We start from the raw sequence: 25008 nt of genomic DNA on the forward strand, positions 1-25008 counted from the left end.
ATCCAACCCCCCTCTCTGCAAAGCTCACACCTCCCTTGGCCAAGGACTCTCTTATCCTTCCAATTAAAAAGAAAGACAAGCCTAAATGTTACTTACACTTCGTTATGAATTTGTTGGATGTATTTTCTCTTTTGGAAGTGTTTATATTTTCAAAGTTTTGTAGACTATGGGCAGTGTCAAACTTAGAGGTAGACTGCTGGTGGATTTATAGTCACTCTCGGGCCAGTGAAGAGAAGGAATTATGCTTTCTTGGAGGTTTAATGTCACTCTCTTGTATGTTAGGGGTATGTACCAAGTCATTGAAAAGTTCAGCCTAATAGAGCATACCACTGTCAGGTCAATGGGCAAGTACATTGAATGCTAAACTTAACTTTCCCTTAAAAGAAATAAATAATAAATTCCTAATGAGCACTAATAGGAACCCTTACCAAAGAGGTGAAGCTATTGGAGAAAGTGAGTCAAAGAGCTTTCCCAATATAAACTATGGGGGTATATTCCCACATAACAGCCTGATCCATGAGCTTGCCAATTATTAAAGCATTGGTGTGTAGAAAGTTCTTTCATACACTTCATCTCTTGTACTCTGAATCCCACAGGTACCTACCCCCAACACACTGTTCATTTGCATAGGCTGAGCAGGCGAGGGTGTTAAAAGTATGACTGCTGAGTATTACGTAGGCCAACAAAGTTGATCTCTCTTCCCTGCGCCCACCAGGAAGGAAAATGTCCTCATACTGGAGGGAGTAGACTCATCTCAAAGTTCACCCCCCAACCTCTGAGTCTTGTGGAGGAAACCCAAAATAAACACAACCTGGGAGATCAAAGACCAAAGAGCCCTATTGGCTCCAGGCAAAATCAAGTCAATGCCCTAGCAGGGGGAAGAATTGTTTCACTCACCCTGGAACCTCCAACCCCAGGCAGGGAGGGAGGGTGGTGCTCACATGACTTGTGCTGAAATAGGGAAGGAAGGGGAATGTGAGGTGGGACAGGGAGTCCAAATGAGAGATATAGGGAAGGAAGGGAAGTAAGCGGGCACAGACGCTGGTAGCCATCAGGAGTTCAAGCCTCTTTAACAGAAGGAGACTGGAAGAAAGGACAGAAGTGGCTCTGGCATTGATGGGGCTCTTACTGGACTTTCTACTCCTGGGCCACCTAACGGTGGTAACCTATGGTAAGGTAGCAAATGGGGGTCTGGCTGACACTGGTGGAACAGGTAAAAGACTGGGGGATTGGGATTGAATGCCTATTGAGGAAAGCCTACTTCTTCGGAGTAGGTGAGTGTTCTCAGCCAATACTGTAGACTCTCTTAGCTTTGGGCAGAATGGAGGGAGGTATTTGAAGGCTGCTGAAGAAGCCAGGAGTAAGTTTAGGCAGAAATTGAAGAGGATCCCCTCTTGGAAAACATACACGTGATTTTCTAGTACTTTTATTTCTAAAGGACATTAAGAAGGTACCCAATATTACCCAAGTCCCTCCTCCATCTGCTGTCTTTCACTTGAAATTCTACCATTATGCCTTAACCCCTCTGCTTCCAGGTTTTGATCTCTGTTCAGATATATAGCCCCCAAAGAAGGAATGTTGTCTAAGAGCTAGATGGGACCTTAGAAGTAACCTAGACACATCCTTCACTGTTCTGAACAAGTGCTTAGAATATCTGTTCTCATATTTCCTGTGACTGAGAGTTTACTACTTCCTCAGACCATCTAGTTTATCCAGGGGTCGTTCCAACTGTTAGAAAGTTCTTCCTTGAGTTAAACCAAATTCACTTGCCTATAGCTTCCATCCAAAGGCCCCAGCTTTGTTTCTTGGAGACACACAGAACATATCTGCTCCTTCTATACTGCAACAGCCCTTTAGAGTTCTAACGACAGAGACCATGTAGCCTTGACTCATCTTTTCTCTGAGTTAAACAACCCCGGCTCCTTCATCTGGTCTTCACAAGACTTGGTTTCTTATCACCTCCTGGGGTAACTCACTTCCCTTTGGAAATGACCCAGTTTGTCTGGGATTTTTGTGGGAGCCTAATGCTGAACACATATCCCAAAAGAGGTCTGATTATCCCATAGTAGCATTATTTCCTTGGGTTTTTCTTCCTCCTCATTTATACCCTTGAGAATTGAGACAGACTTTTAGAAAACTAATTCTGAGTAACAGCTAAGTGAGACCCAAGATAAGGCAAAGAGGTTCTTGCTGTATCCCTGTTTGTTCCATATCCTTAGAGGAAGAGGCTGGATGAGTGTTAGCTTGGTATCTCTTGTGTGGTCAAAAAGAACCCACCTTTCCACAGCTGACTCAGATTAAGCTACCCTATCCTGGGACTCTGTGATCCATCAAATTCTAAAACCTCAAAGCTAAAAGAGATACTGAATTAAGTCACCTGGGAGGGAAAAGAATTTGCCACAGGACACAGAGAATTAGTGGCAGAGTTAATACTCCTGAGAAATAGTGTTTTTTTTCTACAACCAAAAGATTTTCATTCTCTAACACGTTTAAGAGTGTGCTTCTCTACCTTCTCCATATCTGTTAGTTTGAGGTGGTATTTGTAAAAGCAGGACTGGGACTCAGGGGAACATTTTGTAAATGTTAAATTTGAATCATATGTGTGCGTGTGAGTGCTCACATGTGTATTGTTCCCTCTCCAGCCTATAAGGTCCTCTAGACCTGGAAGCAGGTCTTCCATTTGTGTAGAGGTTCTTACACTATAGACTTAAGGCTCAAGACATACTGAATGGCCAATAACGCCTTCCCTCTCCCTGGATCTCAGTGTCCCAAGCCCATCTGTACAGTGAGGAGATCTGCTTGTCTGACCTCAAAGCGCTCTGCCAGCTGGACAGCTCTGCAGGACCGTGGTTTCACTTCTAAAAAGCCTCTAGGGGCCAGAATCAGCTGTTAGGTCGAAGACACATGTTGAAATAAACATAATAAAGATAAGTCCTAACATTTGCATTTTATAAACATTTTATAAACATCTATTATCTAAGCTAATCCTCTATTCAGGAGGCAGCCCAAGGAAGGTAGAGAGGTCAGACATTGGAGTGTGGGCTCATGGGAAGCCCTCACACTCTGTGTAGTGGTGGGAGGAGAAAGATTCAAAAAGGGACCCAGAATGGGTTCTATAAAAGGGCCCACACCCAGAAAACTCAGCCTTTCCTTTCTTTAGGACCATCACATAGACCTCAGACCTTTGCTTTTCTAAGTACAGGTCCCACAACCAGATTGGACCCCAGGACTGTCCCCCCTTTCTCAGTTCAAATCCTTTATCAACAAAGTCTCTTGAGTCAAGGCCCAGCCCTGGTCTTTCTCCTGAGGAAGGACAATATTTAAAGGAAATTCAATCCTTCCCTGAAGGAAGAGAGCAAGGCTCTGAAATTCTTGGAAAGGCTTTTCAGAAAGTAGCCAGAAGATGGGGGAATTCTTTTTCAGGCAGTCAGAGGGATATTATTCGGCCTTAGGATAACATCCCTTAAACCATGTCAAGTAGGCCCAGGTAAGGGTTTGCTGGTTTCAGTTTCAGTGGCTGGTGATTTAATAAGTTAAGAAGGTAAGAAAGCAGTATCTCATCTGAAAGCTTATATTCTAAGCCTCCAGGCCCAGCTTTGCCCCTGCTATCTGTGTGACTTTGGATAAGCATCTTTCTCTCTCTCGGTCTCAGCTTGCTCATATGTACCATGAGGGAATGCGACTAAGTGGTTTTTAAAAGCTCTTGAAGCTATGCCACTCTAGAAGTCTGCAAATTCTATCCTTCCTGGTACCTCAAGCCCTGTTGTACCAAGTACCTTACAATTCGGTGGTTTTCATGGATCCATAATGGGCAGAGCATCCCCCCAGTAGGTGGGGCTTCCCTGAAATGGGTTTTCCTTACCCAGTCTTCCAGAAAATTCAAGAGTATTGTTTAATTTAGCCAACACTTCACGTTGGCTGACAAGTCAGTCCTGTTGCTGGAGGTACAGGCTACTGTGTCCTCTTTGGCTGCCCTACAACCCAGGGATGACCTATTACCTGCCCATAACTTGGTAAGTTCCATCAGGCTGGGCAGGATAGTTCCTTACTTTCTCATATGCTAACATTTCCTTCATGTCATTATTAAAGCTGATAATAGTCCAATTTAATGAATCTGCCCACCCTGGGGAAGACATATTGAGGATTTCTATAGGATAAGAAGAATCAATATAAATATGGGAAGTTTCTCTTGAGGCATGGGACAGGACTGGCATTTATCCAGCACCTACTGAATGCCAACCTCTATTCTAGGTGCTTTCACACTTATGAGCTCATTTGATCTTCACTATAACACTCTATGGAAGGTTTATTATTACATACATTTTATTGATAATGACCTAAAGCTCAGACAGGTTTAGCAATTTACTCAAGGTCATACAGAGAGATATATAATAAGGCAGATTTTGGATTTAGATTTGTATTATTCTTCTTACTACATCATGGAGTCATTTACTACTCTCTTGATCTTACTCAATTCTCTTACTCAGTGTTCCTCCAGGCTCTCTGAGCACCACAGTGATAGTTGGAAGGTATAAGTCAATGCTATTGAAGTTACCTTCACTTTGGACTCAGAGTACATGAGGAATAGTACAATGTCCTCTTTTTGTGATGCCCTGTGTCTATCATACACTTTCTCTTTATGCTACTAATGAAGAAGGAGGAGGAAGAGGAGAGAACAAGGAGAAGGAGGAGGAAGAGGAGCAAGATGAAATGATGGGTAGAAGGAATAAAGGAGGAAGGAATGAGAGGGAAGGAAAAAAAGTAAAAAGGGAAGAAAATGCCATTCTTGGAAGTCTAGTTACTAACTCTGTCACATCCCCCTATTCTGGGATGGAGGAGTCAAGCCTGACCTACTTCCAGAAGTGACTTTTGAGTTTGGAAAATTGGGATTGGCTATTCATGTTCTGGACAGACCAGAGTGGGCTATGTGAGAGTCCCCAGCAAGTTTTCAAGGAGGGTAATGTGAGCCAGACCTGGTAGCTCCTCGAAGGTAAGAGGTAAGATATACATATGCATAGACAAAGGCATTTTCAGCTGCTCCAGATGTCCTCACAGCAGAATGCTGCTTTGTTACCCAAGAGGGGAGTATGAGAATGCTTTTCAAAGGAGACGAGGGAGATTTGGGAGGGCTGAAGGAAGATTAGTGGGAAAGAGCACATTAAACTGAAAGTCTCAGATGGTTTTCATGGGGCTAAGGCTGGTATGTTTGTTCTTGCAAGTGACCAAAAATATGTATGGGCATGTGTGTCCATGATGATGATAAGCTTTATCTGCATGCATATGGAGGCATGAACTATCAACAGCACAGTGAAACCTATCACCTGGTGAAAGTTTACCTCCAGTTAGATCATGCAATTATTTAACTTCTGTTTCCATTACAGTCTATTAGTATTGAACCATCTAGGATTGGGAGGTACTTTAAAGGGTAATGCTGTCCAAGACCTACACAAAGGTCAGAACTTCTCCTAGACAGCTTAGTCCATCAATAGTCAGCTCTGATTAATTATAAAGTTCATTTTTAGGGCAAACCAAAATCTGCCCCTATTATGCTCCCGTTTGTGGGTCTGAGTTCTGCTCCCTGCCCTATCTGAAATTCTCCAGAGTATGTGGTGGATTTAGCAACGTGAACTCATGTTGATTTATTCTTTTCTACTCAAGGCTTTATCTTGGCCAAAATATGGTGGTAATGTTCTAAGAGTCCCTGGTGACGGCATAGGCTAGAGGCTTGACGTTAGTCTCCCCATTGATAGAAAAAGCCCTGGTACTTGGCACTACATTCTGGGAGCTAGAAAGCATTCCCCCACCCCATCTTCCATCTGTTTGACTGAAGCCTTGGAATCCTGGTATACATAAAAGGCTTTTATTCAGTAATAGCTCACACTGTGAAACTACCTTTCCTAGGAGAGACATAAAGACATTGTCTAAATAAACAATCCCTCACTCCTGACCCCAGTTAGATAATACACAAAACCCTCAAAATATAAACTGATTGATGGAAATTTCTGATGGAAGTTGATGACTCTCTCAGCACCCCCAACTTTTTCCCCCTGGGTTTCCCATCCCAGCATGCCAAGGAGCAATCTCCTTTTGGTCCTGCCACCATCCCTAGCAGCCAGCTCTAGGATTTTACTCAGACCCTTTTCCTCTCCAGACATTTTCTTCTCCATTCTTCCTCAGGATAGAATTTTCCAATGTACCTTTGCTGAGAACTAAGAGAAACCAAAATAAAAAAAATAAATAAACAATGAAAGGAGAGAAATCAGAAAAAAAAAAAAAAAGAACAGTCAGGTTTAGAAAGCGCAGGTTTCAAACTTAAGAATAACTAATAATTTTGTTAAACAGGAATGCATCTCACACAAGTTTCCACCCTCAGAATTGCTCTTTATTTGCCTCCTTCCTCCCTTCCAGAGAAGACTTTAGGGTTGGGGACTCATTCACTGAGCCCTTCTGAGGGAGCAACAGGGAATAAGCAAGGCAGATGGCCCTTTCTTTCTTAGCCCTGCAGCCCCCACATTTCTCTAGGTACATAATAACATAAATAAAATAGCCCAGACCAACTGCTCAGCATTTGCTCCCACACCCCTTTTGGAAAATGTTGAAAGAAGTTATTTTCATGAACTTACAGAACATCAGAGTTTGCAGAACACTTAGAGACCATTCCATCTAAACTCTACGTTATAGATTAAGAAAACGGGTCCTCTGTAGTGGAAGGTGACTTACCCAGGGTCACCTTGCAGCAAAGTGACAGGAAAAGGACTTGAAATTCAAAAGAACTAAACAATGTTGATGGCTTTCCTTCTGAGGTCTGGTTCTGATTGATGGGAAGGCTGGCAGAGAACAAAAAGCTATAGGGAACCTGAAAGTATGATGGAAGGAAAGTTGAGCAGTGTTTCTCAGAAGCCTCTTGAGGCCTTCCACTGCAACCCTAGCTCCCAAGTGGATGTGCCATCTATGTCTGCTTTCTTCCTCTGGTCCTCCTCTTTAGGCCATCCCATCCTGGAAGCACCTGAGAGTGTCACAGGGCCTTGGAAAGGGGATGTGAATATTCCCTGCACCTATGGTCCTCTGCAAGGTTACACTCAAGTCTTGGTAAAGTGGTTGGTACAACGTGGTTCAGACCCAGTCACCATCTTCCTACGTGACTCCTCTGGAGACCATATCCAGCAAGCAAAGTACCGGGGCCGCCTGCATGTGAACCACGAGGTTCCGGGAGATGTGTCCCTTCAACTGAATATCCTGGAGATGGATGACCAGAGCCACTACATGTGTGAAGTCACTTGGCATACCCCTACTGGCAACGAAGTAGTGAGAGATAAGATCATTGAGCTCCGCATCCAGAAACGTGAGTCACTGTAGGGGTAGGAAAGCACTGATGGGCAAAGACCCAATAGAAGACTGTAATCCTAGAAAACCCTGAGAAACCCAGAGATCTTTCTTCACCTGTACATAGTCTCTTTTCAGTTATATAGGGTAATCAGAGGAAGTGGCCAGACAGAGGATCCTCAGAGTCATCACTCTCATGGCAGAATTTAAGAAGTGTTGAGAAGGGTTCCTGGCCTTCAAATCTCTATTCCTTCAAGTGCCACGGAAATTCTAGCATACATAGTCTGGTTACCCTCCTCGGGCTCTGGGTCTTAAAACTCATAAAAATAAGTATATATGATCAGGATATTGGAGAGTGAATAGCTGACAGAGAAGCTCTGGGGAAAGTGATGCAGGGTTACCCAAGATAAGCTTTGCTGGCTTGACAATTTTACAAAGATCTGGCCCTGGTAATCGAAAACTGCAGATAATCCAAAAGCTCTAATGAGTTTTGTATTCAATAAAACTCTAATAAAACTATATTATTTTTTTAAAGTCAGTTGATTTTTAACTCCAGATAATTCAAAACCCCAGATAGTACAAAACAGTACCTAATCTTCCAAAGGACGCTATTTTTATTTACATTGTCTTATTCCCTTCCTCCATCCTGAGTCAGGAGTCCCTTTTAGTTCCTTTTGCAGATATATACATAACCCTACACCAAAAAGGGATGACTTAGTTTTGTGTTCTCATATTCTTGTAACTTTCCAGAGCCTCCTCTCTTGTCTTTGCAGTCTCTGTTTCCAAGCCCACAGTGACGACTGGCAGTGGCTACGGCTTCACAGTGCCCCAGGGAATGAGGATTAGCCTTCAATGCCAGGCTCGGGGTTCTCCTCCTATCAGTTATGCTTGGTACAAGGAACAAATTCACGACCAAGAACCCATCAAAGTAGCAGCCTTGAGTACCTTACTCTTCAAGCCTGCAGAGGTGGCCAACTCGGGCTCCTATTTCTGTACTGCCAAGGGGCGGGTAGGCTCTGAGCAGCGCAGCGACATTGTGAAGCTTGTGGTCAAAGGTGAGCAACTCTCTCTCCTGGTGAGCTTCTCAACGGACCACTTTGTTCCAGAGATACCTCAGTGTAGAGCCCTTATTCAAGAGAAGGGGGGGTGGGTCCTGGGTTGTACGATCACAAAGAACAAAAATTCTGGACTGGGGACAATGCCGGTCATGTTGTAGATTAAGTAGATAAAGGGAAAAGTGACATTTACTGGGTACCTTGTATTTGCCAGATACAATGCACAAGAGCTTGACACATATTTTCTGATTGAATCCCACAATTATCTCATGAGATAGCTATTATTACCCTAATTTGACAAAAGAGGAAGTAGAGAGTGAGAAAGAAGAATCTACTTGCCCAGGGTCTCACAGCTAGGAAGTTTAAGTAGGGATTTGCACTCAGATTTCATGCTTTTTCCACTATGACTGATCGTTTGTCATGGCTAAATATATACTAGCTCTGGGCACTCTTTGAAATCATTTTTGTTTTTGTTTTGTTTTGTTTGGTGGGGGTTTTTTGTCGTTATTTTGTTATTTGATTGTGTTTTGTTTTGCTTTATGAAATAAAGCCCAGATCTCTGCATAATTTCTTTAAACTTCCCTCCCTTCTTCCTTAAGCCAAATGCAAATTCTGGTTGAGATCTTGATGAAGATTGACTCTGGTTAATCAAGGTTTGACTATTTCTTACAGCATTCTCCTGGGAACACTAAAAACCACGTACATAAAGACTGCAGGCTGGGGTTTAAATGAACAGCCCAGCAATATGTCCAAATAAGTCTTGTTGCCTTCTAAGACATCTCCTTGGAGGGGAAGACACTTATTCTGACAGGGCTGCCATTGTCCAAACATGTTGGGAACTGCTTTTAGGGAATTATCCTCAGAGCCACCTGAAAATTACTATCCTCTGAGGATAGTTCTATATAAGGAAAGTTAGCAAACTGGATCTCACCACTTGGGTTAGGAAACTGATGTTGGTTTGAGACTCCTGTGTTTGCCTGGAGAGATTTGTTTCCCAAAGTTGAATTGTAGTGAGGATGTGTGTGCTGTAGGTTTTGGTGTGTTAGTTTTTGGGGAACACATGCAGACTCACTCTGAGGGGATTATGTGGACACTGGCCTAACTCGCTGAGAGTTGTCAATCTGGTCAAGCAGAGAGAGCAAGGAATAGCTAGAAAATCTGAGAATGTGTACTTCATAAAGAGACAAGTTGAACATTTTCACATTTCTATGAGTTATTTCCCAGCCCTTCTGGGCAGGACCTTGCTCATAACCAATCAATCTATCCGTTATCACAGTCCAACCTCACAGGCAACAAAGCTTTTAGGCAGTGCTCACCATTGCCCCCTAAGGACAGGTAAGGAAACAGGCTCAGAGAAGTTACTTTCAGCCTTCCACCCTTTCCTGCTCTCTGAGCCAAGCTATTACCTCTTGGCTTCCTCTGCCTGCCTCCTTCTCCACCTCAACTTTGTTCCATAAGTCGGGTCCCCTGTTTCATCTCTGCCCTATATAGCTCTTAGCCCCTCCTCCCTCTGCCTTACCCTCTGTTCTGTTCCTCAGTTCTGGGATGGCCCTGTATGCCATGATTTTGCCCATGGTCTTGGACTGCTGAGCTCTGCTCACAAAAACAGCACAGAGATGCATTGATCCCACTTCAGTTTCATGTTGTGTGACATCCACTGGTTGTCACCATGTTGTTTTCCAATCAATTTGCTTATCTTTGTCCCATTCCTTATAGCAGCTGTTTAGAACACTTTCCACCTTATTTCAGGCTCCCAGCCCTGCTTCCAGAAGATGAGGTCACCTCCTCTTTCTCTGAGATGATCCAGACCCCCCTCAGATATGAATTCTATCAACTACTTTCTCTGCCTTGACATTTCCCTACCCATTCCCTCTTGGCTCAGAGTAAGATGTACCTTTATTCTTTCCACAGCAAACCTTCCACCTAATCTCTTAACCTCAGCTACTCCAACTCCCTGGTCCACCCATTATCCTATACCTAAGCCTAATATGTATGTATGTATGTATGTATGTATGTAAGCTCATTATACACATATATGTAAATAACACATATATGTCATTTTTTAAAATATTTCTCCGCATCTTCCACCTCATATCTCGTCCATGGCCACTACCATCCTTCTAAAGAAGGTAGTTTCCACTGGCTGTCCCTCCCAATTCACCACAACATAACTTATAAACTAGAGTCATCACTGACCTCCACATCACCAAAGCCCAAGACCTCTCCATTCACACCCATCGTCCTCAACATCTCTGTAGCAGTTGACCCTGTTGAACATTCCTTCCTCCTCAAAGCTCTTTCAACCACTAGTATCAACACCACTATTATTTCTTTGTTCTCCTAAGACCTATCTGACTCATCCTTCTCAGACCCCTTTGCTAGGTCTTCCTTCATTCATCCTTTGATTGTAAATGTTCTCAAAGACTTAGTTCTTATTGCTCTCTTCCTGTATCTCTATAGCATTTTATCAGGGGACTTTATTCACTTCTGTGGCTTCAAATATCACCTCTAGGCTGACTACTCTCAAGTCAATAATTTTATCCCTAATTTCTCTCTTGAGTGTTATATCTCAATGTCTAGTTACCTCTGGACAGCTTCACTTCTAATCTTGCTTGTCTAAAACTGAACTTACCTTTACTCACCAATCTTGTTCCTCAAACCTGTTAGAAGATTCAGCAATATTTTTGACTCCTCCCTCTGCCTCACCTCTTAATCATCAAGATCACCAAGTGCTGTGAATTCAACTACTGAATCAACTCTCTTTTTATGCTCCTCCTTTTTTCCTCATACTGTCATAGTTTCATCATCTGTTTTCCTGAACAATTTCCATAGCCTTTTAAATGATGTCCCCATGTCCATCCATCCTCACCAAACCATAAACTTATTCAACATTTATTGAATATCTATTTTATATCACTAGATATAAAATCCATGACTGGTTTTCCATAGTCTAGGAAAGTGCCTAGCACATAGGAGGACCTTAGTGAATATTTGTTCATGAATAATGAATATTTGACAAAATATGCCATTCCCTCACCTTCAAAAACCCCATCGCACTGTTGTCAGAAATATTTTTTCCAGACTTAGACTGGGAAATGTTTACTTCCTTCCTCAAAAACGTTCTGTTACTCCCCATGTACCCTTCTACCAAAGAACAAAGCCTAAACTCCCTTAGTCTGTCCCCAGCCTAGCTATCCAGCCTTATCATCGAACATGCCTCTCCACATCTGAAACATTAAATGCTGTTCCCTCTGCCCGAAATATTCTTTCTCCTTCTTAACCTAATGAAATTCTATCAGACTTTCACTGACACCTTTTTAAATTAAAATATACTTCACATACTATAAAATTCAACATTTTAAAGTATACAATTTAGTGGTTCAGATGGCTGTGCAACCATAACTATTATCTAATTCCAGAATATTTTCATCACCTCAAAAGGAAACCCTGTACCCATTAAGCAGTCACTCTCAATTTCCCATTCCCCCAGCCCCTAGAAATCACTAATCTGCTTTCTGTCTCTATAAGTTTACCTATTCTGGGTATTTCATATAAATTGAACCATACAATATGTGACTTTTTGTGTCTGGTTTCCTTCACTTAGCATGTTTACAAAGTTCATCCATGCTGCAGCATGTATCAGTACTTCATCATTTTATTGCCAAATAATATTCCATTGCATGGATATAACACATGTTATTAACCATTCATCAGTTGATGCACATTTGGGTTATTTCCACTTTTTGGCTATTATGAATAATGCTGCTATGAGAAATCATGTAAAGGTTTTCGTGTGGACATATATTTTCAATTCTCTTAGATATACGACTATGAGTGGAATTGCTGGGTCATATAGTCACTCGGGGTTTAACTTTTTGAGTAACTGGCAAACTCTTTCCCAATGTGGCTGCACTATTTTTCATTCCCACAAGCAATGTAAGAGTGTTGCAGTTTCTCCACATCCTCACCAACTTGTTATTTTCTATTTTATTTTTTAAATTATAGCACACACAGTTGGTTTGAAGTGGTATCTAATTGTGGTTACAATTTGCATGTCCCTAAGGACTAATGATGTTGAGTATCCTTTCATGTGCTTGTTGTCCATTTGTATGCCTTCTTTGGAGAACTGCTTATTCAAATACTTTGCACATTTTTAAATTTGGTTGTTTGCCTTTTTATTGTTGAGTTCTAAGTGTTCTTTATGTATTCTAAATACTAGACTCTTTTCAGATACATTATTTGCAAATATTTTCTCCCATTATATAAGTTGCCTTTCACTTTCTTGATAGTGTCTTTTGATGCACAAAAGTTTTTACTTTTGATGAAATCCAACTTATCTATTTTTTCTTTTGATGCTTTTGCTTTTGGTGTCATGTCTAAGAATCCATTACCAAACTCAAGGTCATGAAGATTTACTCCTATGTTTTCTTTTAAGAGTCTTATAGTTTTAGCTCTTATGTTTAGGTCTTTGATCCATTTTGAGTTAATTTTTGTGTATGGCATGAATATTGCATTTTTGCATTATTCCAATTTTATTCATTTGCTATCCGGTTGTCACAGCATCATTAGTTGAAGAAACTATGCTTTCCTATTGAATGATCTTGGCAGTCTTGTCAAATAATCAATGACCAAAGATATACAGATTGATTTCTGAGCTCTCAATGGTATTATATTGATCTATGTCTCTACATTTATACCAGTACCACACTGCTTTGATTTCAATAGCTTTGTAGTAAGTTTTGAAATTGGTGTGAGTCCACTATTTTTTTTTTCTTTTTCAAGATTGTCTTGGCTATCCAGGATCATTTGCAATTCCATAGGGATCTATATTTATCTATTTAGGATTAGCTTTTCCATTTCAGCAAATGGGTCATTGAGATTTTAATAGTGATTGAATTGATTCTGTGGATTGCTTTGGACAGTATTACCATCTTAACAATATTAAGTCTTTCAACCCGTGACCATGAGAGGTCTTTCCAGCTATTTAGGTCTTCTTTCAACAATTTCTTGTAGTTTTCACTGTACAAGTCTTACACTTCTTTAGCTAAATTTGTTTCTAAGTATTTTACTATTTTTGGTGATAGTATAATATAATTGTTTGTGTAATTTCATTTTTGGATTGTTCATTGCTAGTGTACAGAAATACAACTGATATTTATGTATTGATCTTATATCCTATAACCTTGCTAAATTCATTTATTAGCTCTAATCATTGTTTTGTGGATTCTTTAGGATTTTATATATATGATTATATCATCTGAAAATAGAAATAATTTTATTTCTTCCTTTCCAATGTGGATGCCTTTTATTTCTTTTTCTGGCATAATTAACTTGGCTAATATCTACAGTACAATGGTGAATAGGCATGGCAAGAGTAGACATCATTGTCTTGTTTCTGATCTTACAGGAAACAGATTCAGTCTTTCACCATTAAGTATGACATTAGCTGTAGGTTTTTTGTAGGTGCAATTTATCAGGTTGACAAAGTTCCCTCTATTCCTGGTTTGTTGAGTGTTTTTATAATGAAAGGGTGTTGGATTGTGTTGAGTGCATTTTCTGTGTCTACTGAGATGATCATGTGCTTTTTTTCTCCTTTATTCTATTAATGGAGTGTATTACATTGACTCATTTCCATATGTTGAACCAATCTTGCATTCCTGGGATAAACCCTACTTGGTCATGGTGCATAACCTTTTTAATGTGCTGCTGGATTTGGTATGCTAGTATTGTGTTAAGGATTTTTGTATCCATATTCATAAGGGATATCAGTTCTTAATTTTCTTTCCTTTTGATATCTTTATCTGCTTTTGTATAAGGGTAATACTGGTCTCTTATACTGAGTTGGGAAGTGTTACCTCACCTATTTTTTGAAAGAATTAGTAAAGAATTGGCGTTAATTTTTTTAACCCTTTGGTAGAATTTACCAGTGAAGCCAATTGAGCCTAGCCTTTACTTTGTGGTAAGTTGTTTGATTAACAATCCAATATTTTTACTTGTTAAAGGTCTGCCTATACAGGTTTTCTATTTCTTCTTCAGTTGGTTTCAGTAGTTTGTGAATTTCTAGGAACTTGTATTTTACATCTTAGCTAATTCATTGTCTTACAGTTGTTCATAGTATTCCCTTATAATTCTTTGTTATTTCTACAAGGTTAGCAGGAATTTCCCCTCTTTGATTGAAGATTTTAGTAATTTGAGTCTTCTTTTTTTTTCTGAATTGGTCTAGCTAAAGGATCGTCAATTATGTTGATCTTTTCTAATAACTAAATTATGGTTTTGTTGATTTTCTCTTTTGATTTCTATTTTCTATTTCATTTATCTCTGCTAAACCTTTATTTCCTTCCTTCTGCTTGTTTTCAGTTTAGTTTGCTCTTCTCTTTCTAGTTTTCTTTTTAAGGTAAAAGATTGGGTTATTGATTGAGATCTTCCTTATTTTTTGAAGTAGGTATTTACAGCTGTCATTTTCCCTTGAGCTCTGCTTTCACTGTATCCAGTAAGCTTTGGTATGCTGTGTTTTCATTGTTATTCATCTCAAAGTATTCTTAGTTTCCTAATGATTTCTTATTTAACCCATTGGTTATGTAGGTGTTGTTGTTTAATTTCCATGTATTTGTGAATTTCCCTAAATTCCTTCTGTTATTTAGTTCTAATTTCATTTCATTGTGGTTGGAGAACATAATTTGCATTATTTAAATTGTTTCAAATTTGTGGAGACTTATTTTAGGACCTAACATATGGTCCATTCTTGATAATCTTCATTATGCACTTGAGAAGGATGTGTATTCTATTGTTGTGTGGAATGTTCTGTATATGTCTGCTATGTCCATTTTGCTAACAGTGTTGTTCAAGTCTTCAGTTTCCTTGCTGATGTTTTGTCTGGTTGTTCTACCAATAATTGAAAGTGCAGTATTGAATTCTCAAACTATTCTTATTGAATTATCTTTTTCTTCTTAAAATTCTGTCATTTTTTATTTCATGTATTTTGGAGCTCTGTTGTTAGGAGCATATATGTTTATAATTGTAGTGTCTTCTTGATTTATTGACCCTTTATAATTACAAAAGATCCTGCTTTGGCTCTAGTAACAATTTTATCTTTAAGTCTATTTTGTTGGATATTAGTATAGCTACTCCAGTTCTATTTTTGTTACTGTATGCGTGGTATATCTTTTTCTATCCTTTTACTTTCAAACCATTTGTGTCTTTGAATCCTAAGTATACATAGCATGTAGTTGGATTATGTTTTCATATCCATTCTGCCAATCTCTGCCTTTAAATTTGATAACTTAATCTATTTACATTTAATGTAATTGCTGATACGGTAGGATTTATATCTGCCAATTTGCTATTGTTTTTCTATATATTTTGCCTTTATTATTATTCTGTTGCTTCACTACTGCTGTCTTTGGTGTTAAACAGATATTTTCTGGTGTACCATGTAATTCTTTTGTTGTTTATTTTACTATATATTTTTAGTTATTTTCTTGGTGGTTGCCCTGGGGATTACCATTGATTCTTAACTTACTACAATCTAGTAATTGTTCATATCAACTTAATTTCAATAGCATATAAAAACTTTGTTTCTATATAGCTCCATTCCCACTCGTTTATGCTCTTATTGTAACAAATTGCATTCTTTACACATTATAATCACATCAACATAGATTTATAATTATTGTTTTATGTGGTTGTCTTTTAAATCAGATAGAAGAAAGGGAGTTACAAACAAAAACTACTTTTACATTCTCTATATTTACCTATGTAGTTATAATTTCTGATGCTTTATTTCTTCACATCGATTCAAGTTGCTATCTAGTGTCTTTTCATTTCAGCCTGAAGAATTCCCTGTAAGATTTCTGATAGAGCTGATCTGCTGGTGACAAACTCTCCTAGTTATTGTTTATCTCAGAATGCCTTAATTTCTCCTTCATTTTTGAAGGGCAGTTTGATAAATATAGAATTCCTTACTGGTAGGATTTTGTTTCAGTACTTTGAATATGTCATCTCACTGTCTTATGACCTCCATTGTTTCCAGTGAGAAATCGGCTATTAATCTTATTAAGAATTCCTTGTACATGATGACTTGCTTCTCTCTTGCTGCTTTCAATATTCTCTCTTTGACTTTGGCTTTGATTATATGGCTAGATGTGAATATTTTTTAATTTTTCTTACTTGGAGTTCACTGAGCTTCTCATACTTGCACATTAACTATTTTCATCAAGTTGGAGTGTTTTTTGACATTATTTCTTCAAATATTCTGTCTGTCCTTTTCTATCCTCTGCTTCTAGGACTCCCATTATGTGTATGTTGGTACAGTTGATGGTGTCTCACAGGTCTCTGAGGTGCTGCTCATTTTTCTTCCTTCATTTCCCTTTCTGTTCCTCTAATTCGTTAATTTCAATTGTCATATATTCAAGTTTACTGATTCTTTCTTCTGCTTGCTTAAATCTTCTCTAGTGAATTTTTCTTCCCACTAGTGATTTTTTTCTTTACAGTTATTGTACTTTTCAACTCCAGTATTTCTAGTTGGTTCCTGTTTTATAATTTCTGTTTCTTTATTGATATTCTCTATTTGATTTCAATTGCTCTCATTCTTTTAGTTCTTTACACATGTTCTCCTTTAGTTTTTTGAACATATTTAAAATAATGGATTTAAAATCTTTCTCTAGTAAGTCCAATATCTGTGCTTCCTCAGGTACAATTTCTATTCAGCACAACTTTTTTACATGTTTATAGGCTATACTTTCTAATTACTTTGCATATCATGTATTTTTGTTGAAAACTGGCCTTTAAAATAATATAATGTGGCAACTCTGGAAATCTGATTCTCCTTCTCTCTCTCCAGGGCTTTTTGTTGGCACTGCTTTTTGTACTAGTTGCTGTTTGTTTGTTTAATGACTTTTCTGATTCTGTATAGTCTTCTATATTCTTTGTCATGGATGGCCACTTAAGTCTCTACTTTGTTAACTTAGCAGTCAGCTCATGATTGAATAGAGATTTTCTTAAATACTGAGAAACAATAAATCTCCCAGTCTTTACTAAAGGGTTCTGTTGCATGTTGAAATATGTCTTCAACACTCACCAGGCAGTTTATAACTGTGCCATAGCCTTCACTTCATGCTTATGCAAAGCCTCAAGGCCAGCCAGAGGTAAGAGCTTATGACTTTTCTCATGTATTTCCTGAGCATGCACACAACCTTATGCATGTCTGTGGCCTTCTAGATTCCTAGAAATGTGTCAGAGCTTTTCAAAGTCTCTATGGACATCTCATTCTTCAATTTTTCCTTTTAAGTTTTTTGGTTAGTCTCTTGTTGCCCTCCCCTGTTATCCATTGCCTCAGGCAGTTGTGTGACAAATACTCTCCCCTCCCCAGGGAGAGTTTTAGCACTGCTTCACTAATAAAGACAAGCCTTTTGAGTCAGGTCTTTCAGAGACTCTCCACACAGGTCAAATAATGACAACTGTTTGAGAATTAAATCTGTTCTGCTTACTCCAGCACCTGGAATGGGGTTTATTTTCAAGGCTACTACTGGCCTGGGGAAGGGTGATGGGGCTAGGAAAAGTTAAAATGCCACAAAATTGCTGATCTTAACAAGGCTGGGGTGTTTTTCTTCCGTAAATGCTCCCTGGGTTGATGCAAATCTTTGACTAATTTCCAAAATTCTGTATAAAAATGTTGATTATGAAAAATTTTGCCAGTTATTTCATTGCTTTTGTGAAGAGTTGAATATTTGGAGGTCATTGCTCTACCATTTCCACTGACATCACCTGCAGCCACCTTTTTTTATGATACTTCCAAAATCCCTCTCAAGAGAATGAATAGCTAAATTTCAGTTATAAGTTAATAAAGACAAAATATGCTTTTCCCATCTGACTTTAAAGACCCTCTGAACTCTAGTTATACATTCATTGGGGGTCTATGAACCCTGGGCTAAGTATCCTGGGTTAGAATGATGTAACAGAAGAACAGATAACACACAACTTTCCAGTATCGTGAGAGAATTGTTGAAACAGGTCCAGGTTTGGACCTGACCGGCCTCCACTTAATTCTAAATTTCCCTAGCACATTCAACCTTTCACTCAGGTGTGCCAGGGCCCTTGACTAGACTTCCTTTTCCTTGTAGACTCCTCAAAGCCACTCAATGACAATACTGAGGCACCTACAACTATGCAATCCTCCTTGGAAGGTGAGTTTTACTAGGGTTCTGCTCGAGTAGGAGAGGTCTGAAATGGTGTCATGGAAGCCAAGAGAGGAGGCCCAATGCCATTAGATGAGTAATAAGAGGTCACTAGTTTCCTCAGAAAGAACACAGCAATAAAGAAATGGAAATAAAAGAAAGATATCAAGCATTTAAGGGTCATGAGGAAGTGGAATAATGAATATATATAATCTTCTTTGTGAAAAATTCTGAGGCAAAAGGAAGGAAAGAGTTAGAATATTCCCATGGCAAAAGTTGGAAAAAAGAAAACTGTGACCTCTCTTCTGTTCCTAGTCTGACCAGCTGTGGGACTTTATGCATATTACTTCCCCTCTATGGGCCCTCTTTCCTCCACCAATAGTAAGAAACTATACCTCACCTCATAGTACTAGTGGTCAATGACAGGGCCAGGAATTCTGGAAATCTCAGCTCAGATGTCCAAAGAAGGACCCCAAACTATGTAGCACCTGGCAGCTCCTGGCTAGAAGAGAAGTCTCTGATCCTAATACCCTATTGTCATTGCAACATCCACAGAGAACCCACCCTGGGGCTTGACCACTGAAGTGGATGGCTACCTTGAGAAGACCAGTGCTGGGTCAGGTAAGGGTAATGCCAGAACTTCTATCCTTCCTTCTTGGCTCTGAACTTTGCAACTGAAACTTCCCACTATACACACTGTTCTATGGTATTCAACTCTGCAAATCATTACCAGCTATGTGTCAGTCAATAGTCAAAGGCCTCAGAGATGGGTGGAGTGTGTGGGATGGAGAAGAAAAGATAGAGATCCAAGGATGAGCAAAGTCAGAGTGGGGTTAAGGGGAATGATATACCTGATCTTAGCTGGTTCTCATAGTAATATACTTCCCACACATTCTAAGCAAGAAGAGGAAAGAGACACGACCTCAACCAGGTCTTCTAGGGACATGGGCATTGGACCAGGTAAGGGTAATGACAGGGCGTCATTACTTGAGCTTTACGCCAGGGCTCACCAAGCAGCTTGCGGCTGATTTCTGATTCCTCCAAAGTTTCAAAGGTATCTAAGTCATAGTCTCAGAGATCCAAACCCCCCAAAAAAAGGTCTTTTATGTTTCACCTGGAGCTTACAGTCAGCTGGTATGCACTGGTATCACTGCATTGATTGAAATGATGAAATATTATTCTACTAGTTGATAATTATTTACTTCCTTTAACCGCTGAGCTCCCTGTTATCACCTGGGCTGCCCTGGTCCATCTCTCAGAACTCTCAAGACCGCTCCATGGTTCTGCAACAAAAGTGTTAGTGCCTAGTATAGCAGGGGACCTCTTAGACTCCAGGTCTACAGTAGGCAACTGTTTTGATTGGTTGGTGCTAAACAGTTTGATGACTATCACTCCTGGTCTCAAATTCTGGCTGGGTATCATTGATAGTGGACTTCTTAATGCCCCTGTACTGCTCCCTTCCTGGTTGCAAAACTTCTTGGCTGTCTCCTGGCATAGTCCAAACCTGTTCTGTGTGTCACCTTTGCATTGTCACCTTTGACTTGAATGCTTCCATAATTCCATGCCTCTTCCAGGGCAACATTCAATAGGAGAAGGGAGGTTAAAAGATACCTCTTGGAAAGTTGGTTTGGTTTGGTAAGAGGAGAAAATAACCTTGGGAGAAATGGAAATTCTCAGATATTGTGTTTGTGCCCTACATTCTCTGTCAAAATTTTCACTACTTGACTCTCTCCAAGGGGGAATCTTCCTTTGGTCTTTTTCATTGTATAGCTTGTGTTCTCTCTGCTCCAACCAGAGCTCTGAGGACTACAAATACCAGATTTCTAGGACAAAATATTTTGAGATGAGGTAAAACAAAGCCAGTTGCAGCAGCTAATCCTAAGTATACTGAAATTCCTTTCACTACTCCTTCCCATTCCCTGATATCTCTCCCTAGATTCAGAATATTGTAGCTGCAATACATTAAGCATTATCCAATCTTTTCATTGAATTTACGGAAAAACTAAGTCAAAAACTTAATCAAGAATTTGGCTAAGGTCACTGTATTTATTTTTTTATGACTCCTATAAAAATTACCTCAAGAGGCTGGCCCGGTGGCGTAGTGATTAAGTTCACACGTTCCACTTCGGCCGCCTGGAGTTTACCAGTTCTGATCCCGAGCACGGACCTACTCACCACTCATCAAGCCGTGTTGAGGTGGCATCCCATATAGAAGAGCTACAACTCTACAACTATGGTACACAACTATGTACTGAGGCTTTGGGGAGAAAAAGAAAAAGAGGAAGATTGGCAACAGATGTTAGAGCAGGGCCAATCTTCCTCAAAAAAAAAAATTACCTCAAACGTAGTGACTTAAAGTAACACAAACATGTTATCCTACACTTCTAGAGATCAGAAGTCTGACACACTGGGCTAAAATCAAGGTATCAACTGGGTTGTGTTCTTTCTGGAGTTTTTGGGAGAAAATGAGTTTTTTGTCCTTTCTAGCTTCAAGAGGCTACCCACATTCCTTGGCTCTTGGTTCTCTTCCACCATTTTCAAATCTAGTGATGTAGCATCCTCAAATCTCTCTCTGACTCTGACCTCCTCTTCTGTATCCCTCTTCCACACTTAAAGGACCCTTGTGATTACAATGAGCCCATCCAGATAATTCAAGATAATCTCCCCATCTCAATGTCAGCTAATTAGCAAATTTAAATCTTTCTGCAACCTTAATTCCTCTTTACAATATAAACTAACATACTCTCGGTTTCTGGGGATTTGGATGTGAACATCTTTGGAGGACCATTATTCTGCATACCATAGTCATACAGCAAGTAAATAACAGATCCAGGACTGGAAGCCCAGTCCAGTGGTTTGCTTCAGCTTATAGGCAGGATTGGGTAGGTAACCCAGGGGACTCAGTGGAAATATGTTTTGAGGAAAATGAAACCTGGGTACTGGGCCAGAGAGTGTGAAGGAAAGAATCCTTGTGGCTAGAAGTAATTGACCAAAATTTCAATAAGGTAGCATTTTTCATGAAGCTGGGAAGTCAGGATACTACTTTCTCCTCTCTAAGAGAAGATGAAAATCTGTTGTCTTGGCCCCGTGGAAAGCATGTAGGACTAATTCAAATGCCCAGGCCAATCAGCCATTGGATCTGGAAGAACTTGTTTACACATAGAGTTTCTAGCCTCTCTCAAGTCTTTCTCATGGGCCTGGGGTTTTGTTTGTCTCTCTGGGTAGCTAAGAAAGTTAGGAGAAGTTGGGAAATGGAAAAGAAAGAGGTATCAGCTGGTCTGGGATGATCTTTGGAGTTTCTGTTTCTGGACTCATTTTCAATCAGATACCACTTGGTCTTGTTTCGCCTTCTAGGAAGGAGCCTGCCTATCTTTGCCATCATTCTCATCATCTCCCTGTGCTGTGTGGTGGTCTTCACCATGGCTTATATCGTGCACTGCAGGAAGACATCCCAACAGGGTGAGTGATGAGTAGGACTGGTGGCTCCTGTTCATTCATTCATTCTGGCAGTATAGTTGAGCATAAACTCTGTATCAGGCACTGTGTTAGGCACTTCAAAGAGCTCCCAGCCTAGTTTGAGGGTGAGAGTAGGAGTGCAGGGAGACAAATGTACAAGCCAACAATGACAATACAACTTATAGAAGTTAATTCACAAATCTTTGGTATCCAGCCTAGTACAGCCATCTCTGTAATGGGTTGCCTAATGAGGATGCAAGAGAAGGAGAAGACACAATCCTTGGCCTCAAGTTACTTATAATTTATTTAGGGTATTCAAGGTAGAAGCATGGAGTTTATCAATAACAATGCAGAGCACAAAAGGCCATGGACTCGAAGCCTGGAGAAGACAATCAAGGCTTAGGGGATCCAGAGAAGAAGAGAGTCAGTTAGGGCTGGAGTAATTAGCAAGGGCTTTCAGAAGGAGAAGGGACTTAGACCAGGCCTTGGAGTATGAAAATAATTTGGAAGGGGGCAGTATTCCAGGAAGGAGAATCTACATGAGTAACCATATAAAAGCTTAAAAGATGACGGTGAGTAGGGTCATCTATAAAGAAAATTCATGTCGCTGGGCAATGGAGAAATACAAGGGAAAAGGAAAGTTCATTCCTGATTATAGAAGGTCTTGAATAACAAGCTAAGGAATGTGGACTTTTTCCTCTAGGCCTTACAAAGGCACTAAAAATCACCAAAAGTTTTTAATCAGAGGAGTAACATGATGAAGGTGTGGTTGTCAGGGCCATTTAACAACTGTGAGCCAACACAGGAGGAAAAAAATTTTGGATATTGATTTCTAAGTTAAACCTAGCTACCCCTCAATGCCTGCTGAACTCACCATTTTACCTAGCACTAGTGTGTCTCTTCCTCTGTAGTAGCTCCTACTCCCAAATACCTTGGTTTCCACCATGAGTTTCTTCAACCAAAGAGAAGGGGATCTTGATATCTCCTTCTCCCAGGCCTCAAGTATAAGCTCTGGTCTAGACCAGGTAGCATGGCTACTACCCATGAGGCTGACCGTGGATGTGGAGATATCTCAAGTGGCCACAAATCCCAGGAGTACTAAAAGGAAAACATTCATCATAATCTCAATGAGACTGGGTATAAACTGCAACCATATTATATTATTTCACACTCAAAAACCTTCCAGGGTTCCTCATGGCCCAGGGAATAGAGGACAAAATACAGCATTCCATTCAAGGTCCTCTGTGATGTAGCTCTAGCCTATCTTCTCAATCTCCACAACTTCATTATACCTATTTTCATTTCCAGTCACTGAAGTCAAACAGACAAATAAGCTGTATACCTCATACCTTTATGCATTTTCCCTTCTTGGATTGCCTTCCCAGAACTCCTGTTTTCTACCTCTTTATAAGGGAGATAGCCTCGAGGCATTATTTAAATTTAACGTGTAGTTACTGAGTGCTTACTATGCGCCAGGCACTCAGCATATAAAAAAGAAAAAGACACAACTCCTGCAGTACAGGAGCTACTAGGCCAATGAGGGAGGTAAGACATGGAAATAGAGGGCTCTATCACAAGGTAAAAGGCCTGCAGCATGCTGTGTTTGCTTTATGGTAGTTTAATGCATTCATTCCCAGCTACATCCCTGAAAAATTATAAGCCTTTAGAGGGCAGTACCAAGAGACATCCATCTTTGTACCAGGCTATAGAGTCTTTAAGCCTGCATGAAATGTAGGTACTTCTCCTACACAGACACTAGGGGTCAATGGTGATCTCTTCCAGGACCTTTCCTGGGTGCAGGGTGGGGATGAGTGCATTTGAGAATGGCTTAGGCCATAGTCCCTGACATCAGACCAATTCAGCCCCTTCTGCCTGGGCTCTAGCCTGGTTGTCAAGTTTCTTACAAGGACTCCCTGGGAATCTTTGGCAAGATTCCTGGGTCCCTTCTCCCACCACACCAAGCAACTGCGCCAGCTCAATGTCCTGAGTCAGAGTATGCCAAAGAGGACAGTGACCAAGTCTGCTTCCTCTTCCTTTCCTGAGAAATTTTCATCCTTGTGTTTCAACTCATCTTCCCAAACCTCCTAGGTGTTGGAAAGCTGAGACATATTGAGATCCCCCTCTCTGTCTCCCTTTCCCTCACCTTTCTACTGGTATCCAGGGTCCATTCTTGGCCATTGTCCACTCCCCATGGAGACTTCTGACCCAATTCCTCCTTCTTTTCTAGAGCATGTCTATGAAGTGGCCAGGTAAGATAGCATCTCTTCTTCCATCTTCTGACCCTTCCCTTCCCTCAATTCTGTTGGTCACTGGCATGCAGGAAAGGGGGTTTGGCACAGACCCAATCCTAAGCCTAGAGGTCTTCAGGGTCAGGGCACAGTTTTCTTCCCTCTCTGAGGCACCTCCTGAGGTTCTGTCCTGGCCTACGGAACACATAGAATAATTCAGGTCCACTAGCACTCTGATCCCAGAATCCCTGGGTGACAAGAGCCTGAGGGTCAGATGGCAAGAATTGGGGCAGAATGATGGGAAACCAGGGTTCCAGACTCAAGTCCTTTCTCACGGGTGGTGGGCTCTTGGGCCACAGGGTGCATGCCAGGGATGCCAATGACTCTGGTGAAACCATGAGGGTGGCCATCTTTGCAAGTGGCTGCTCCACTGAAGAGCCAGCTTCCTGGACTCTGGACAACGACTACTCTGAGGACCCCTGCCTGGGCCAGGAGTACAAGATCATCGCCCAGATCAACAGTGACTACGCTTGTTTGCTGCATACAGTTCCCCCAGATTATGGGCATCTGGCTACCGATAGCAAGAGTGTCTGCTAAAAATGCCTACTAGGCCAGGGTCTGCTGACATAATTGCCTATTCAGCCCTTGCCTTCTGCATGGCCCCCTTCCTTGCTACTTCTCTTCCTGGATAACACAACATGTCTTCCTTGCCAACATTGGGGTCCCTAGAAGTGACTGGTTTTTCCTAAAAAGTTACCATATGTACCTAAAGCA

General features: G+C 40.5%; 1 protein-coding gene across 2 annotated transcripts; it reads left to right on the plus strand.

Annotated features, from left to right (window-relative positions):
• Positions 1 to 1055: 1055 nt before the first annotated feature.
• On the plus strand, positions 1056 to 24931 carry VSIG4 (V-set and immunoglobulin domain containing 4). 2 transcript variants are annotated; one of them, XM_087427491.1, is made up of 8 exons: positions 1056 to 1171; positions 6986 to 7342; positions 8097 to 8378; positions 18497 to 18559; positions 19106 to 19171; positions 21905 to 22009; positions 24234 to 24255; positions 24594 to 24931. In XM_087427491.1, exons 1-8 carry the CDS (start codon positions 1117 to 1119, stop codon positions 24829 to 24831), a joined length of 1188 nt encoding a protein of 395 aa, XP_087283617.1. In that variant the 5' UTR covers positions 1056 to 1116; the 3' UTR covers positions 24832 to 24931. The 2 variants fall into 2 exon arrangements, with proteins under 2 accessions (XP_087283617.1, XP_004439960.1); XM_004439903.3 differs by having other exon boundaries at positions 18497 to 18544; positions 19076 to 19171.
• The last annotated feature ends 77 nt before the right edge of the window (positions 24932 to 25008 follow it).

The sequence above is a fragment of the Ceratotherium simum genome, chromosome X (genome assembly GCF_057802395.1).
Source record: "Ceratotherium simum simum isolate JZ-2026a chromosome X, ASM5780239v1, whole genome shotgun sequence".
Taxonomy (NCBI): Eukaryota; Metazoa; Chordata; class Mammalia; order Perissodactyla; family Rhinocerotidae; genus Ceratotherium; species Ceratotherium simum.

Coding starts and splice junctions, on each gene's coding strand:
- VSIG4 (XM_004439903.3), top strand. CDS start 1,117: ATGGGGCTCTTACTGGACTTTCTACTCCTGGGCCACCTAACGGTGGTA. Junction 1,172..6,985: donor CCTAACGGTGGTAACCTATG/GTAAGGTAGCAA, acceptor CCTCCTCTTTAG/GCCATCCCATCCTGGAAGCA. Junction 18,545..19,075: donor TGAGGCACCTACAACTATGC/AATCCTCCTTGG, acceptor GTCTCTGATCCT/AATACCCTATTGTCATTGCA.